Consider the following 17336-nt stretch of genomic DNA (forward strand, 5'->3'; position numbering starts at 1 on the left):
CCAATAGCACAGGTACCAAGAACAACAATTAATAAATGGGACTCCATGAAACTGAAAAGTTTCTATATAGCAAAAGACAGCATCAGTCAGAAAGAGCGGCAGTCTACAGAATAGGAAAAGATCTGTACCAACTACATATCCAATAGAGAGTTAATATCTAAAATATATAAAGAACTTAAAAAAACTTGGACATCAAGAAAACAAATAACCCAATTTAAATGGGGTACAGAACTAAACAGTTCTCAGTTGGCTGGTGGTAGCGCATGCCTTTAATCCCAGCACTTGGGAGGCAGGTGGATCTCTGTGAATTACAGGCCAGCCTCATCTACAAAGTGAGTTCCAGGACAGCCAGAGCTACACAGAGAAACCCTGTCTTAAAACAAAACAAAGAACTAAACAGTTCTCAAAAAAGGAAATACAAGTGGCCGAGAAACACTCAAGAAACATTCAACATCCTTAGTCATCAGAGAAAATGCAAATTAAAACTACTTGGAGATTTCAAAATTTATACAAGTGAGAACGGCCAAAAGCAATAAGACAAATGACAGCTAATGCTGGTGAGGATTTGGAGCAAAAGACATACTCATCTTTTTCTGGTGGAAGTGCAAACCTGTACTATGGAAATCAGTGCAGAGGTTCCTCAGGAAGCTGGGGGTAGATCTACCTCAAGATCCAGCTATGCCACTCTTGGGCATCTACCCAAAGGACTCTCCATCCTACGATAGAGACACTCACTCATCCGTGTTCAATGCTGCTCTATTCATAAGAGTCAGAAATTGGAAACAGCCTAGCTGCCCATGAACTAATGAATGAACAATGAAAATGGGGTACATTTACACAATGGAATATTATTCAGGTTTTTTAAAATGAAATTTGCAGGTAAATGCGTGGAGCTAGCAAAATATCACCCTGAATAAGGTAACCCAGACCCAAAAAGACAAATATTGCATATGTATTCTCATGTATGTGGCCATTAACTTTTAAGTTTTTTCTGGGGGGGGGGTTCAAGACAGGGTTTCTCTGTGTAGCTTTGGCTGTCCTGGAACTCGCTTTGTAGACCAGGCTGGCCTCCCGCCTCTTCCTTCCAAGTGCTGGAATCAAAGGCATGCACCACCACCGCCCAGCTGCTTTTAAGCTTTTGATTGGCATACTATAATCTGTATAATCACACAGGTTAGGTATAGAATAAGAGGTTGGGTATAAAGAACTAGGGAAAAGGTTAGATTCTCCCAAGGAAGGGGATAGAATATATTGTTATGGAAGACAGGGAAAGAGTGGAATAGGAGTATTAAATGGAGAGAGGAGAGAGGCAGGGGATAATTAACATTAAGGGCCATTGTTTGAAGGGTCATATGGAAACCTACCACAGTAGAAGCTTCTTAAAATACATACAGATATGAACGAAATCTAAACGGACTTGCCAAACAACAGGGGGGACAAAACCCCAACTAGGCATCTTTGCCACATAAGGGAAACCTCCAGTGTCAGGAATGGGTCACACCTAACTGAGTTGTTGGCCAAAGGGGCCCCACAGGACCCCCGAACAACTCAAGCTGTTGCCAAGGTTGCTGTTGGTCGCTCTCCACAAACTGATGGTAAGGCCCCATTGCTGAAGGCAACACCTATCTTGAAGTTGAGCTGGTGCCTAACGAGAGCCATTAGCCCTACTGACTGGTGTTTATGGTCAGAGGCTTGCTACGCAAGGGGGAGGACCTGAGTTCGGAACCCTAGCATCCATGCAAAAAGTCAAGCATGGCCACATTCCTAAGTTTACTGGGTCTCAGTTATGCATGTGTGTGCACACACACCAACACATAGACTAACTTGGCTGGACTCTGGTAAAAATGAGTTCACGTCTCTGCTGCTAAGTGTAACCATCATTACTGTTTTTACATGAAGAAACATACGTATATATACAATGAAACCTATTTGGGTCTACCCCTAAAAGCTTAAAAGCAGGACTAGAGAGATGGTTCAGCAGTGAAGTGTGCTCACCGCCCTCGAAGAGGACCACGGTTTGGTCCCCAGAACCCACATTAGGTGGCTCACAACTGCCCGTGACTCCAGTTTCCTTGGCATCCAATGCCTTCTGGCCTCTGGGGGTACCTGTGAGCACACAGTGCACATAAACTCATGCAGACATGCACACACACACATATACATAAACCTAAATCTTGAACAAAAAGATGCTTAACAGCTAGGTGTGGTGATGCACACTTGTCAATAGCACGTGTGGACTGAACCAGTAGAACGGAGACCACCAGAGGAGCCTGGGCTAGGTAACAAGTCCCAAAAAGCAGCCCACATAGAAAACTATAAAATTGTGTTGAGAGAAACGGTCTATGCTGAATTTTCTACATTTAAGTTGCCCACTTAAATATTCTAAAAGTCACTGTGGTGGTTCATCTTTCCTGCCCCACCCTCCACCCCTTGGCACCCACAGGAATCACTGGAGCAGAATAAATGTTCAGCACTTGGAACTATTTTCAAACACGGGGCTGAAGATATGGCTCATCTGGCAGAGTGTTTGCCCTACAAGCATGAGGAGCTGAGTCTGAGCCCATGAAGAAGAAGAAGCTGGACATGGGGCCGAGACCCGAGAATCTCGGGGGGCTCGCTGACCAGCCAGCCTGGCCTGGGCAACCCCTAGGCCAATGACGGACTCTGTCTCATGAAGAGGTGGTCGGGGCAGGTGAGCCGGCTCAGCAGGTAAAGACACTTGCCACTAAGCCTACCACCCTGACTCCCCAGGACCCACATGGTAGGAGAGAACCGACCCCCGAAAGCTGTCCTCTGCCCTTCACACCTGCACTGTAAACACCACACACACACACACACACACACACACACACACACACACACACACACACACACACTGTTAAAGACGCTTGCGCTCTGGCCTCCATGCACAGACAATGAATGGGCGAGGTGCTTCCTGCCGTAGGGCTACCTTTTGTCCTTAGAATCATCCTAGATGAGGTCTTTGGTTTCCATAGTTCCCAGTGAAGTCGTTTAAACAAAGTCTCAAGAATGAAATCTTTCCCCGAAAGCCTTGCCCTGAGAAACAATGATGGTCATGAGAAGAAGGTGTCCTTTCCTAAAGACACCAGATAGCCGGGCATAAACCAAAGAAGCCCTTCAGGAAGGTTTTGTCAGAGCTGTTGTTACAAAGCCATTAAACACTGATTAGACACAAAGCCAGTACGTTTCTGTGGCTTGTTTTGTTCTGGGTTTGTTTTCATACGGGCAAAATGGTTATGATAATCCCATGTTAATGATATATCATTAGGGATATATGAACATCGATTGTAAACTAGTTTCGAGCTAATGTGCTCTGTCTGCCCCAAGAGAATGCAATCTCTCAGTTTCTCTTTCATTTTCAGACAGGCCTGCATGGAATTTTCCTCTCCTTTTCATGCTGATGGATTAATACATGGTCACGTGTGCCTCGGATTGTTTTCCTCTGGGAGGCTGGGTACTTCCATTTCCTCCTCCTGCTTCATTTCTCTTATTGTGAACTGTAACAAAAATCCCCTTCAGGGTCCCTCTGATCTCTCTGCCCAGAGAGGAAAGAGAGAGGTGGTAGGGAGATGGGGGAAGGGGAGGGAAGAAGGGTAAAAAGACAGGGGCGATCAAGAAAGCCGCTGGGAGCCCTGAGTTGTAACCATCTCCATGGAAACAGTTCCTTAGCGATCCATCTGGAAACAATTCTGCAGGCATCACTGGAGAAGCAGCAGGGTCCAATGGCACCAAGCCTTACTAACAGGGTTCAAATGTGTGGGGGAGGAAGCTAAGAAAAAATTACGTTTACCACGGCATAATGCATCTTTAAACTAAAAAATTCCTACTTGCTGTAATAAAAAGGCAAAAGGCCTTCTAAATCTTCATAGTATTTGTAAAGAGCGCTCGCCATAAAGAAATTATGAAAAAAAAAAAAACCCTCCAAGAGAAACATCACTACTGGGTGGTGAAAAGTCATACATCAGATTCAGGAGAATGATGGGAGGCTTGTCACCCATAACCACACAAAGTGTGTGCAAAGAATGCCAAATTCATTCAGGCAGTAAGTGGACTGAATTCCAGGCGAAGAGCGAAAGGGATTACAGAATTCCACCTACCAAATCGGGTTGAAAGAATGAAAGAATAAAGAAGCCATGTAATTTAAATCCAGGGAAGGAAGGCCCTGGGGAGAATTCACCCTAAGTGTGGAGCTCCGAGTTTTGCTAATAAACTAATTACTTCTTAAAGGGAGAACATGCTTTGGGCCCTAAATTCAATCTGCAGCTATTAAAAGAAAGGGGAGACCTTAGGGGGTTATAGTAACAATAGGGTAACTTCACCCAAAGTCTCCAACCAGTGAACTACTAACTTACTTGTAACCACAAAAAAAAAAAAAAAAAAAAAAAAAAAGGTTTAGAGTTGCATCACTCACTCGGCTCTATACCTTCGGCAACTATTTTCATTGTTCTGGGATTAGGCACAGCATCTGTGAAATGAATACCACCTTTTAGGGCTATAGAGACACAGTTGACATGGAGGTAGGAGGGTCAGGAGTTCAAGGATATCCTTGACTACCCAAGAACAAAGACAATGATTTGCTAACCATACCTAGTTCCAGTAAGTTCTTAATAAACCCGAGCTATTACGGCTTTTGCAACATCTTTTGGGTTTCTTGTCTGGAATTATAATCACATTGCCCACCCCACCACCACCACTTCCTCTGAGGAATACTCCGGGTTAAAATCAGTAGAGTACTAAAGAAATTTAAGTAGGTTTGAAGATGAATTAAAGCTGTGAAATGGAAATTTCCATACCAGAAACTAAGTAATTGGCCTCCTGGCTCCAGTCTAAACATACAAAAAAATCTCATGGTAAATAAAACTTATTCTTCTCCACTGCTAAGGTCCCCTTCCAGCCCCACTCCATTCCTGATGGGCTTCCCAGTCTCTTTAGCACAAAGAAATCTTTGAACTGAACAAATGAAGGATGACTACAATGTATCCCCATTCACATTCACGTTTACAGCGTTCACCCGTCCTGCCTGGCCTATAACTCATCTTCTCTTTGCCCATTAATTGCTCTAAGTCTTTTTTTTTTAATTTATTTTATGCATATGAGAGATCTATCTGCATGTACAACTCTTTGTGAGAACAGGGCATAGATGATTGTGAGCCACCATGTGGTTGCTGGGAATTGAACTCAGTACCTCTGGGGGTGCATGCAGCCAGTGCTCTTAGCCGCTGAGCCATCTCTCCAGCTCCTGCTCTAAGTCTCTTCCCCCAAGATTGCTCTCCACCTTCCCACAGATTTTCCATGTGCCATTTGTGTTAAAACTTAAAAAGGCCTAGGGGTGTCATGAGGAACCGTGGTACCAGCACGGAACCTCAAAAGGCGTTCCTTAGGTGTCGCCTGTGAAGCATCATTTTCAGGAACACCAAACTCTACTTAGAAAACGAAGTCAACTGCCCTGGGCCCCTGATCTGTCCCTGGGTTTAGTGAAGAGAAAAACTAAACGTGGCAGGCAGGAAACCAATCAAGAGGTCACGGCGGGCTCCGCACTGAGAGCAAAACGCCAGGCTGGGACCGACATCCTGCTGGGTATCTTCGTATCTGGGTATCTTCTGAGGCCAAACACGCATTCTTTCCGATTGCATAATGCAAGCATGGTGGACGAGGAAAAAAAGCCTTTCCCTGGTGTTGGGGGGCAGAACCACGTGGCTCCTTCCACGCCGGGCCTTGATGGGATTTATTCCCAGCGGAGCCGGAAAGAGCCCCAGCAAACCGCGGCATCACGGTTCCCCTCAGAACCGACTCACGCCCTCCCTAAAAGGCGAGCTCGGCGGACCCGCGGGGCCGTCGGGTTAAGCCAGAGAGGTACGGAGCCGGCCGCAGCCAGGCAGCCGGGCAAGGGCCCCGAGTGCGCAGGTGCAGGTCGCCCCGCCCTGGCCGAGACCGGCCTGTCAGTCAAGTCTCGCGAGAGCAGCGCGGGCGGCGGGGCGGCCGGCCGGGGCGCTCGGCCCCGCCCCCTCCTCCTCGCCCGCCCGCTCGCTCGCTCGCTCGCTCCCTCCCATCCCCCGTGGCCAGTGTCTGTGCTGCGCAGCTCCCCGAGCGGTTGTCAGCGGCGGAGACGGTTGGAGGGGGGGAGAAAAAAAAAAAAAACAACAAAAAAACCGTTGTCGGGAGCGCTCCCCGCGGACGAGCCCGCCGTCCCTGCCCGCGAGCGTCGGCGTCGGCGTTACTAGCGCCTCACAGGGTATCTTGAAGTAGAAGGGGGTAGGTTGGGCCGGCGGTGCCGAGAGCCGAGGCGGGAGAAGGACGAGGGCCCCGGCGGCGGGGGAGGGAGGGTTGGCGTCGGCTGGCCTCCGGGGCTGTCTTCCCGCCGCTCGCCCGCCCGCTCGCTCTCCCCGCCGCTCGGCTGCCGCCATCTTGGGGCCGGTGGGCTGCCGGGGTCGCCTTCCCGCCTTTCCCGGCTCGGCCTAACTCGGTCGTCTCCGGCCGGTGGAAAGTGTTGGGGAAGGGCCGGGGGGTTGGGAGCTGTGGGCGGGTGAGTCCCGAGCTCTCCGGTAGGGAGGAGGAGGGCGAGCGGGACGCGCTCCCGGGTGGAAATGGCGCCCGGCGCGGCGCGGCCCGGCCTCCCACGGCGGCCTCGGTCCTCCGTGGTCTCGAAGCGGCGGGCCGGGGGTGTGTGTGTGGGGGGGGACGACGACTCCCTGGGCTGGCCGGGCTGCTGCTGGTGACACGGCTGACGCAGATTCCCAGGGGGAGACAGGGGGAGCTGGGGACAGGAGACGCCGGCGGCGACGGGGGCGCTCCAGCTCCCGAGGCAGGACAAAGGCGGACGGCGGTCCTCCTTTGTAATTGCGCGGCTCGGTGGCCGAGGTGGCCTGTGCTCCGGGTCTGGCCCCGGGCCGGAGGCGGGGCGTCCCCTAGTTCTCTGGGCTCTAGGGCAAGCTAGATAAACGGACGGTCTCCAGGAGGAGAGGTAAAGGATGCTTAGCCGGCCTTCGGAGTCCAGATTTGGACCTGCGGATGGAGTACGTACGCATCTCCAGAGGGTCGTCCGTCCCCCCCCCCCCCCACATTAGATGTTTACCGAGAGTTTCATTTTGTAAGAGAAGTGAGCGGCCTACCAGATAGGAATGGGATGAAGTGGGTGTGTTTCAAAAAGGCTGGGTCCGGGGGAACTGTGGGACTGCTTTTAGGCCGGGGTGGATCGTTCAGTAAGGTTTTATGTAGTTAATTCTCCCAAGAGTTGTTTTGTGTCGACTTGTGATTAAGGCCGGAAGTCAAATATATTCGTTTTGATTTGATGGCTAGGATGTTGAAAACAAGTGTCGGAACTGTGATGTTTTGAACAACAACAAAAGCCTAGCCTAATCGCGTGCTGGTGGAGGTGTTTGCGGGTCCTTAAATCAGAACCGTGTCGGTAATTTTTCATTGAATATGGGTTAAAAAGGAAAAAGAACACCCTGGGTCTGGAAGTTAGCCTGCACTAGTGCCCATGCCACCTAGAAAAAGCAGATCCTTAATGGGCTTTTAAAATGCAAAGAACTCAGACTCTGCTATAAAGAACTAAGTGATATGCCCACATTTTCTTGACTGGATTACATTATAAACATCTTTTTTGGTTTTTTGAAACAGGCTCTTGATATTAGCTTGCAACTGGATATGTACAGGAGGCTGCCCTCTTAACTCTCCTGTGCCTACAAGATGGTTTTGTTTGGACATAGGGTCTCTGTAGACTGTGCTGGCCTTGAAATTCGAGGATCTTGATGTTTCTGCCTCCAACTGCTGGGATGGCAGCTATGAGCCACCATACCCAGTTCATAACATCCATTAACTTCTGTTTAAAGTGATATTTCTACAGATTTTAGTATGAGTTTTCAGAGTATTACAACTCAACTTTAGAAACACTTTTATAATTTCAAAAAGATGTACATACTAAGTCATTCCATATGCTGACCTGTTCTCTATTTCAGACCTTGGAAGTCACAGATCATGTTTATGTTTTATAGATTTTTATGCTCTTGGGTTGTGTATAATTGAAATAGTATGTAGTCTTTTATGACTGAAATTTTTGCTTCCTTTAGGAAGTTTCATTTAAAATCTCAAAAATTTGGCCTCATTTTAACTGCTAGTATTTTTAATTGGTATAACACTTGGAGGTTTTCTGGTAGTGTTTCACTGTTTACCCAGGCCAGCCTGGGACCCCCTGGGCTCAACCCACTCTTCTGCTTTGGCTTCCACTCTAGCTGGGCTACAGGCAAGGGACTGCACCTGGGACGCTCTTGGATTTGAGGGGGTAGTGTAACTCAGGTTGGTCTCCCAGGGGCCTGAGAACAGTTGGGATTCCAAAAGCAGAGTAGTGATCAGTTGATAACAGTGTTGCAAAGAAAGGTTGGAGTGGAGTATTCTAAATAGTAAACTGTTGCATAGCTCTGAAAGTTTTATTAGCAGCTTAGTGTTTTTCAGAGAATTTAAGAACTTTATCCTTGATACTAGCAAAACTGGTACGTTAAGTCTTACACACACAAAAGAGCTTTCTCCCTTGCATTTGCTACTGAAATACCACTTCGCCCCCTTTATTTTATGAGTGTTTTGTTTGTGTGGATGTGTGTGCACTACATGCATGCATGGTGCCAGTAGAAAGCCCGAAGTGTCAGATCAACAGGAACTGGGTTATACAAGGTTGTGATCACCCATGTGGATGCAGGAGTAGCCAGTGCTCTCTATGATGAATGATAGTCATTACACTGAGGGGAAGGACTCAACTAAGCTGGTGTGGTAGCACCTGTAATCCCATTGCAGAGTCCAGTCCAGGTTAGAGAGCAAGACCCTGCCTTGGGTGGGGGCCAGTGTCACCACAAGAGAGAACTGCTCTAACCTAAGAGTTAAAGAATAACTACCTCTACTTTGAGGTTTGCTTTTGTGGCACTGGGGATTGAGCTGAGCCTGCAGCCTCATGCATGCTAGGTAGGCATTCTACCACTGAGCTGTATTCTTGCCCCCCCCCCCTTTTTTTTTTTTTTTTGGTTTTTCGAGACAGGGTTTCTCTGTGTAGCTTTGCGCCTTTCCTGGAACTTGCTTTGTAGAGCAGGCTGGCCTCGAACTCACAGAGATCCGCCTGCCTCTGCCTCCTGATTGCTGGGATTAAAGGCGTGCGCCAAAGAAAATAGTGGAGATGGTAAAACATTTCTGAGCTTTTATTTCAAAGTTGATATGGTACTGTCTTTCAGGGGTACTCTAGAATGGTATTAAACATCAAAACACCTTTAATATTTCTGTTTCCTTTCAGGACCAAAATGGTTTTTCAGATACAGTTGAGATTTTGTGGAGCATCTCAGTGTTTTTGCAGCAATGGTTCTCAGCCTGTGGGTTGACTAAGACCATTGGAAGACACAAATGTTAACTAATTTTGCTACTGTTACAATTTGTTATGAAGTAGCAACAAAAATAATTTTATTGTTGGGGGGGGTCACCACAACGTGAACTGCATTAAAGGGTCGAAGCATTAGAAAGGTTGAGAACCCCTGCTTTACGGGGTCCATCAAGTCTAATTGTCAAAGGTGAATGTTTATCTGAAGCAGATCAGAACTACAGAATATAAATATTCTTGTAAAATACAGCAGTGAGTGCCAATACCTCACTTACCTACTGCTGTTTCCCCCCACCCCGCCCTCCAGGATTTCTCTGTGTAGCCCTGGCTGTCCTGGAACTCACTTTGTAGACCAGGCCGGCCTCGAACTCCCAGAGATCTGCCTGCCTGTGCCTCCTGAGTTCTTAAAGGCGTGCACCACTATCCAGCAACTACTGCTGTATTTTATCATGAATACCAGGCTCAGAAATTCAGTATTTTAAGTAGCCATCAAATGGCAGATTAGTGAGCCATTCTACCCCATGTTTTTGTTTTCATTTTTTGTTAAGATGTAGACTAGGCTGACTTTGAACTCACAGCCTGCCACTGTCTCCCATATGCTGGGATTAAAGACATGTGCCACCATGTAGGGCCTCGTGCTTTCTTTTAAATCAAGTGTGCCGAAGAATTAGCTATGTCAGTTTTTAAATTGTGTTTTCACCATTTTGGTTCTGTCAGGAGTGTTACCTTTTCATGGACTTTGCTTTAAAATTTTTAAAAATGGGCCTGGATTTTCTCTCAGCAGGGTTTGAGGTTCAGTCACTAGTACACAATAAACACACATGCAGATGATATACACATGTAGAGGTTAATAGTCACTGGTAGAGAAATTACATTGGCTTTCCTTAATGCATGTATTATTTGGGGAGAGATGTTTAGGATGTAATCCAACAATTGGCACATGGTAGACATTTAATCTGTCATTGAGCTGTATCCTTGGGTTCGTTGATGTATGAGTTGTAGAAGAAATTTATTCCTTTTTTTTCCTCCCAGTTTTTGGGAAACGGTTTATCTGTGTAGCCCTGGCTGTCCTGGAACTCACTGTGTAGACCAGGCTGTCTTCGAACTCAAGAGATCTGCCTTCCTCTGCCTCCCAAATGCTGGAATTAAAGAGGTGTACTACCACTGCCCAGCTTCCCTTAATTTGTTTATTTTGGTTTTTCGAAACAAGGTTTCTCTCTGTGTAACAGTCCTGGCACTTACTCTGTAGACCAGGCTGACCTGGAACTCACAGAGATCCGCCTGCCTCTGCCTCCTGAGTGCTGGGATTAAAGGCATGCACCACTGCCCGGCCTATTTGTTTATTTTTTAAAGGCAGAGTCTGGCCTTGAACTACTGAACCTCTTGCCTCAACCTCCCAGGGCTAGGGTTGTAGGAGTATGCTACCATATGATTTTAAGAAAATTAGAATTAGAATTGTAGATGCTGCCTCTAATGGATGATACGGAATTAACCATTAGTGAATGGTGTTGATATACCTTCAAGCCTAATCAAGTGAAAAAAATTGTTTTGTTGGTAGGGGAGGAGGTGGTGAGGGAAAGATTGGAATATTCAGGTGAGTAGGATTCCTACAGCTGAATAGTGAACTAAGCAAGGGCTGGTAAGTTTCCACAGCTGCAGAACTTCTGCATTAGTCTCTAAAAATATTCTGGAATCGTAAAAGGAAAGTGCCGCCGCCTCTAGGGAAGGGTTCTAGCTAGGTTGTGTGTTCATTGGAGGATGTGCTTTTTAAATACCATGTGAGTGTCAATATGTTACTTTTGGGTAAACTTTGTTTAAACCTGCTTGACTAAAAAAAGATAAGGGGCTGAGCATGATGTGGAGTGGTGACATTTCCCTTAAATTCCAGCTCTCCAGGGCTGAGAGGCAGGCAGGTATCTGGGATTCAAAACCAGCCTGGTTCTTGGTCACTCTGTCTTAACTCCCCTCACCCACCCCCAAAAAAGATGTTACTCTTGAAGGTACTCATCTGAGTGTGTGTTGAAGCAGTTCCCTTGTAGTCCCAGCTAGTCTCAAACTCGAGATCCTTCTATCATAGTCCGCATAGCATTTGTTTTGAGTAGCCTTTTACTTGTTTCCCTTTGTTTTTGAAACAGGGTCTTGTACAGCCCAGGCTACCCTCCAGTTGCTGGTGTAGTCAAAGATGACCTTGAGGTCTACCTGGCTGCTGTCATTTTCTTTTTTTTTAACATTCAAACCTCAGTATGAATAGACGACTATATAATATACCTTTCATGTGATTGTTCTTAAACATTTTGCATTTGGACAGGTGACTTAGCTAATCTTAGCACTCACAGCTGAGGCAAGACTGCTAACCTGGGCTACTAAGTTAGACCCTTGTTTTGGAAACAGAAACAAGCTAAGTATAGTGGGTACACCGACACCGTGTCTGCAAAACCAAAAAGAAATTGCACAGCTTTGGGTCAATATTGAAGTTTGAAAAGTTAAAAAAAAAAGTAGAATGAGGAAAAGGATCAAGTGTGTTACAACAAATCTTACTCTGATGGTAGAATTCTTCAAACTTTTATTAGACCGTCAGGGTTGTTTGGTAGAAGAGGGGTGAGCTTCATTACCTTTCCCTACCCCACCCCAAAGTAGAGTGTTAATAGGGTACTGTTGCTGATTGTTGCAGGAGTCACCTTGCATGCATTCTGTGCATTCTGTGACACTTGGGAGAGGTGTTCAATCTTGGTAAGAGTGTGTTGTGATTGACTGCCTTATGTGCTTGTTTGTTTTCATAGCAATTAAGTCAAGCGGTATTGAAATGGATTGGGTTATGAGACATAACGGTCCAAGTGACGCTAGTGATGGGACAGTGCGACTTCGAGGACTGCCATTTGGTTGCAGCAAAGAGGAGATAGTTCAGTTCTTTCAAGGTACCTCTAGCACTAGTAAAAGTTTAGTAGTAGTTGAATTATATGTTTTTTATTAGATGGTTTTTCATTTATAGAACCCATTTGATTTTGCAACTTAATTTTGTGATAATCTGGGTTATATAATAAAATGAGAAATGTGCTCCAGTTAATATTCAATAGAGAATGTGTAGGCTATGTAAACGTTGATTGATGTATAGTATAGTTAACTGAGAATAACTGTGATGACATGGGCTATGAGTTAGCATTGGGAGCACAGTTAAATGATTTGTAGTTTTTTCATGTAGTGGGTTTTTAGAAGTATAATTTTAAAACACTAGTCACAGAAAATATTTAATCCAGTGATATTTGAAAAATATTCCATTTGTATTATGGGGTGATGGGAAACTAAGCGTTTTGTTTTGTTTTGTTTAGACTTGTTTTAAATATTTGATTCAGATGGGAATGTTTCAGCCTTTAACACTGTTCCCCTTGATGGGGTATTTGTCCTTGGGTTAAAGGGTTGGAAATCGTGCCAAATGGGATAACATTGACGATGGACTACCAGGGGAGAAGCACAGGGGAGGCCTTCGTGCAGTTTGCTTCAAAGGAGATAGCAGAAAATGCTCTGGGGAAACACAAGGAAAGAATAGGGCACAGGTGGGGATGGAGAGTTTGGGATGGTGTTCAATTTTTATTTTTGGGGGTTGTGGGTCACTATTGCTTAAATGGGGGGGTAACCATAACATTTTTCTGGGGTAGTTTTAAAGAATTGATAATTACCTATATTTAACATGGAAACTACAGATTTGGGTGGGGAATTAATGCTAATAGTTTAAATTAAAATTAGATTGTTTCCATTTCTTTGTAGGATGTTGTTAAATTTGTTTTTGTATAATCACTTGTTTTTCTTACATACCTATCTTGTACTAAAGGAAACAAACTAAAAATATATTCATAATTCAGTGTTTTCAAATGACTCATTTGTCTCTGTAAAACTTAAATATTTAATTATTTAAGTTTGTAGGTGTAAAAATGTTACCTTATGGTTTCTTTAGACAATTTAAATTGGGTTATGTTCCTAGATATAGACAAACTTACTGTATTTTGCCCAGTATCTAATTTACTTTCTAATACGTCTGTGCTGAAGCTTGTACTTTAACCCTTTTTACATAGGTATATTGAGATCTTCAGGAGTAGCAGGAGTGAAATCAAAGGATTTTATGATCCACCAAGAAGACTGCTGGGACAGCGACCGGGACCATATGATAGACCAATAGGAGGAAGAGGGGGTTATTATGGAGCTGGGCGTGGAAGTATGTATGACAGAATGCGACGAGGAGGTGATGGATATGATGGTGGTATGTGTATCTAATGAACAAAGGTTCTGTTGTCATTTTCTTGATGTTCCTGACACTTTGTCAAGAAATACAGAAATGGCAGTAATTTCAGTACCTACGAGGTTTTAAAACCTGTTCATGAAATTATGGGATTTCCACTGTGGAACTTGATTGATGCACATATTAACACCTAGAAAACTTAATGTAGAAATAAAAATAAAGATAACTGGCATGTTTCTTCTTGGCATAACAATGAAATTTGGTTTTCATGTTGTGTTTGAATTTATCCTGTGGATGTTTGCATTCCCATCAAGGGTTAACTGCTTTTCTCATATGCATTAAGCTGAAAACATTAATGAAGAAGCTAAGACTGTTGACCGCAAATGATTCTGTAAACTAGCTTACAAAATAAATTGCTCAGAATGGTATTTCTTTTTCCTTACATTTGCACAGGCTATGGAGGTTTTGATGACTATGGTGGCTATAATAATTATGGCTATGGAAATGATGGCTTTGATGACAGGATGAGAGATGGAAGAGGTAAACTAAGAAAATTGTCTGTGCTGTTTTCTTTGTAAGGGTCCGGTAGTAATTAGGCAACTTTGATGGGTTAATGGAGACTTGTGTCACTGCACTGGTGTTGATTGATATGTGTATACTTACATGAATACACCATGGTTTATAATCTAGGCATGGGAGGACATGGCTATGGTGGAGCTGGTGATGCGAGTTCAGGGTTCCATGGTGGTCATTTTGTGCACATGAGAGGGCTGCCTTTTCGTGCGACTGAAAATGATATTGCTAATGTAAGTGGTATATAGTGGGTATTTTTTATTTATTATTCTTGGCGGGGAGGTCTCATTGTAGCCCAAACTGGACTAGAATTTAGAAGTCCTAACTTGACTTGGAGCATGTTGGAAATACAGGCAGCCACCATGCCTTATCTCTTTTATTAAGATTCAGACTAAGCTTGTCACTTAGTGATAGATTATTTGCCTAATATGCACATAGGTTTTGTGCCCATTATGTGCTGACCTACATGACATTATTTTTAAACAGTTTAAAAAAATGCATCAAAAAAGCTCAGTTAAGAATAGAGTCAATCAGGTAGGAATTTGCCTTTAGTGGTAGGGTCTCAAACAACCCCAAACTTCATTTAAAATTTAGTATTGCCTTACTTCAAAAGCAGTAAGTACTTTGCATTTTAAAAAAGTATTCCTTCCCTATGTGAGCCAAGTTGACCACCTCTGTAGCAAAGGGTGACTTAACCTACCTCCACAATGCTAGAGCCTTTGTAGACCCTCAGTAGTTTATTTTAGTGGATTAGGGAGAAAATGAAGGGATGTGCTGGTTTTAAATAACTGGAATTTAAAAGTCATTAACTTTTATTTAGTTCTTCTCACCACTCAATCCAATCCGAGTTCATATTGACATTGGAGCCGATGGCAGAGCAACAGGAGAGGCAGATGTAGAGTTTGTGACCCATGAAGATGCAGTGGCTGCCATGTCTAAAGATAAAAACAACATGCGTAAGTGGTGTCTTTGGCATGCTTCTGTTTTATAGGCGTGTGCAGTTCATAAAATCATTACTTGTTAAAATGTCTTTGGTAGGGGCTGGAGAGGTGGCTCAGAGGTTAAGAGCACTAGCTGCTCTTCCAGAGGTCCTGAGTTCAATTCCCAGCAACCACATGGTGGCTCACAACCATCTGTAATGAGATCTGGTGCCCTCTTCTGGCCTGTAGACATATGTGCAGGCAGAACACTGTATACATAATCAATAAATAAATCTTTAAAAAAAAAAAAAATGTCTTTGGTAGATCCTAGGTCTTAAAATCATTTCACCTATTAATGTCTAGACTTTAATGGCTGCTTATATAGTCCTGTATCTAGTCCTATATTTACGGATAAGCCTGCTTTAAATACTAGCTGATTGACCTTTAATTAGTACATTTGATCGAATATCCCTCTCTCTCCTATTCTTACCTTTTTCCACTCTTCTTTTTTTAAAGAACATCGATATATTGAACTCTTCTTGAATTCCACTCCTGGAGGTGGCTCTGGAATGGGAGGTTCCGGAATGGGAGGCTATGGCAGAGATGGAATGGGTATGTATAGTTTTGTATTTGAGATGGGGGCATCTTGCTCTGTAGTCCAGGCTGGCCTGAAACTCATAATCCTCTTGCCTTGGTGCTTCAGCATATCCCTCCCAAACCTGGGTTCATAAACTTTGGAATAGGCAGTGTTGGCTACTTTGGAAACCATCTTCTGTTACTTTTTTTTAATGTGCAGATAATCAAGGAGGCTATGGCTCTGTCGGGAGAATGGGAATGGGGAACAACTACAGTGGAGGATACGGCACTCCTGATGGCTTGGGAGGTTACGGTAAGTCTGTTTGTATTGTGGCAATGTCTTTCACTTAAAATATAACTATTATAATGTGCATGGACGTCTGATGGTGGTTCTTAATGTCTTCTTAAGGTCGTGGTGGTGGAGGCAGTGGAGGTTACTATGGGCAAGGTGGAATGAGTGGAGGTGGATGGCGTGGGATGTACTGAAAACACCACCAACGTACAAGTCCTAACAACAGCATCTGTCTACTAGACTTTCTTACAGATTGAATTTCTTTTGTATTTCAAGAACTTTATAATGACTGAAGGAATGTGTTTTCAAGATATTATTTGGTAAAGCAACAGATTGTGATGGGAAAATCTGTTTTCTGTAGGTTTTATTTGTTGCATACTTTGACTTAAAATAAATTTTTATATTGAAACCACTGATGTTGCTACTTTTTATATATAAGTACTCTTAAAGATGTGCTGCCTTCCTAAGATTTGGGATGATGTATTTTACTGTTAGCTCTACAAAAAGTAGCATAGTGCAATGTGAGAGGCTAAGACTGCAAGTCTTAAGCAGACATCTAGACTAGAGCTTGAGTAGTTAGCTAACTTTCTCTCCTGGACACACTGTAAATAAAAAGCCTAAGGATGCATTCAGGTGGCTTCAGGAATGTAAGTTCAGTTAATTCTGTATTTTCACTCTTATTTATCAAGCATAGCTCTGAATAATTTAAGGGGTATCTGGAATCTAAATAGTCCCAATTGTGTTATGAATTATAAACCCAGAGGTTGGAAGTATTAGTTGAAATTACAGCCCTAGATTTAAAAATCCTCGTAACACTTGACCAAGATACCAAAAATGTTCCCAAAATTTGAGTTTGTTGGAGTAGCTAAGAGTTGTCGATGGTGGCAGAAGAAGTCGGTGTAAATATGCAAGTATTTACTGTGATGGGTGTGTTCTTACGTGTGCTTTTAGTTTCTCACCCAAGAAGACAGGGGCTTTCAACTGTCTAAGTGACTATACTTAGGAAAGTGTAAAACAGTGCTGCATCTGATACTGGCTTTGAGTATGTAAGTTCTGTGTAGCAAGGAAACGGTGCTTTCTGATCTTACCACTTCATTCAATGTGGCTTTTCCCCAAATTGGCTAATGGATCAAATTGAAACCTGTCAATGTGAACTCCATTATTGAACTTGTTACTTGTTTTTGCTAGCAATGTTATTCATGTAATAAATGTTAACATGGGAGATAAAGGAACGTTGTCTGTCCTAGAATGCTTTGTGTCAGTTATTGGTTATAATACACATTGCTAGAAAGTGTGGTGCCACAGGCCTTTAATCCCAGCCCTCAGGAGGTAGGGACAAGTACCACGGATGCCAAATTGAGATTTCTG

At 44.0% G+C, this 17336-nt stretch overlaps 2 protein-coding genes across 8 annotated transcripts in view; one reads left to right on the forward strand and one right to left on the reverse strand.

Annotated features, from left to right (window-relative positions):
- Nucleotides 1-6068: 6068 nt before the first annotated feature.
- Hnrnph3 (heterogeneous nuclear ribonucleoprotein H3) lies at nt 6069-17200 on the forward strand. 7 transcript variants are annotated; one of them, XM_052744844.1, is made up of 10 exons: nt 6069-6273; nt 12157-12291; nt 12789-12927; nt 13444-13628; nt 14061-14147; nt 14298-14413; nt 15001-15136; nt 15617-15712; nt 15897-15989; nt 16086-17200. In XM_052744844.1, exons 2-10 carry the CDS (start codon nt 12180-12182, stop codon nt 16160-16162), a joined length of 1041 nt encoding a protein of 346 aa, XP_052600804.1. In that variant the 5' UTR covers nt 6069-6273; nt 12157-12179; the 3' UTR covers nt 16163-17200. The 7 variants fall into 7 exon arrangements, with proteins under 7 accessions (XP_052600804.1, XP_052600803.1, XP_052600807.1 ...); XM_052744843.1 differs by having other exon boundaries at nt 6074-6253; XM_052744845.1 differs by lacking the exon at nt 6069-6273 and adding an exon at nt 6921-7034.
- Nucleotides 14970-17336, reverse strand: part of Rufy2 (RUN and FYVE domain containing 2) — a 37400-nt gene continuing 35033 nt past the window's right edge. Inside the window, exons 19-20 of the mRNA XM_052744836.1 lie at nt 15591-15692; nt 14970-15115 (exon numbers count right to left, since the gene is read on the reverse strand). The gene's annotated coding sequence lies outside the window, so the exon portion shown is untranslated. The remainder of the gene's footprint in view (nt 15116-15590; nt 15693-17336) is intronic.

Source organism: Peromyscus californicus, unplaced genomic scaffold, assembly GCF_007827085.1.
Source record: "Peromyscus californicus insignis strain IS unplaced genomic scaffold, ASM782708v3 Scaffold_19__1_contigs__length_69161282, whole genome shotgun sequence".
Taxonomy (NCBI): Eukaryota; Metazoa; Chordata; class Mammalia; order Rodentia; family Cricetidae; genus Peromyscus; species Peromyscus californicus.

What these genes read in the sequence shown, in the direction of transcription:
- Hnrnph3 (XM_052744841.1), top strand. Translation starts at nt 12,135, where the DNA reads ATGTGCTTGTTTGTTTTCATAGCAATTAAGTCAAGCGGTATTGAAATG. An exon ending in TAAAGATAAAAACAACATGC is followed by an intron (nt 15,137 to 15,616) that starts GTAAGTGGTGTC and finishes CTTTTTTTAAAG; the next exon opens with AACATCGATATATTGAACTC. An exon ending in CTATGGCAGAGATGGAATGG is followed by an intron (nt 15,713 to 15,896) that starts GTATGTATAGTT and finishes TTTAATGTGCAG; the next exon opens with ATAATCAAGGAGGCTATGGC.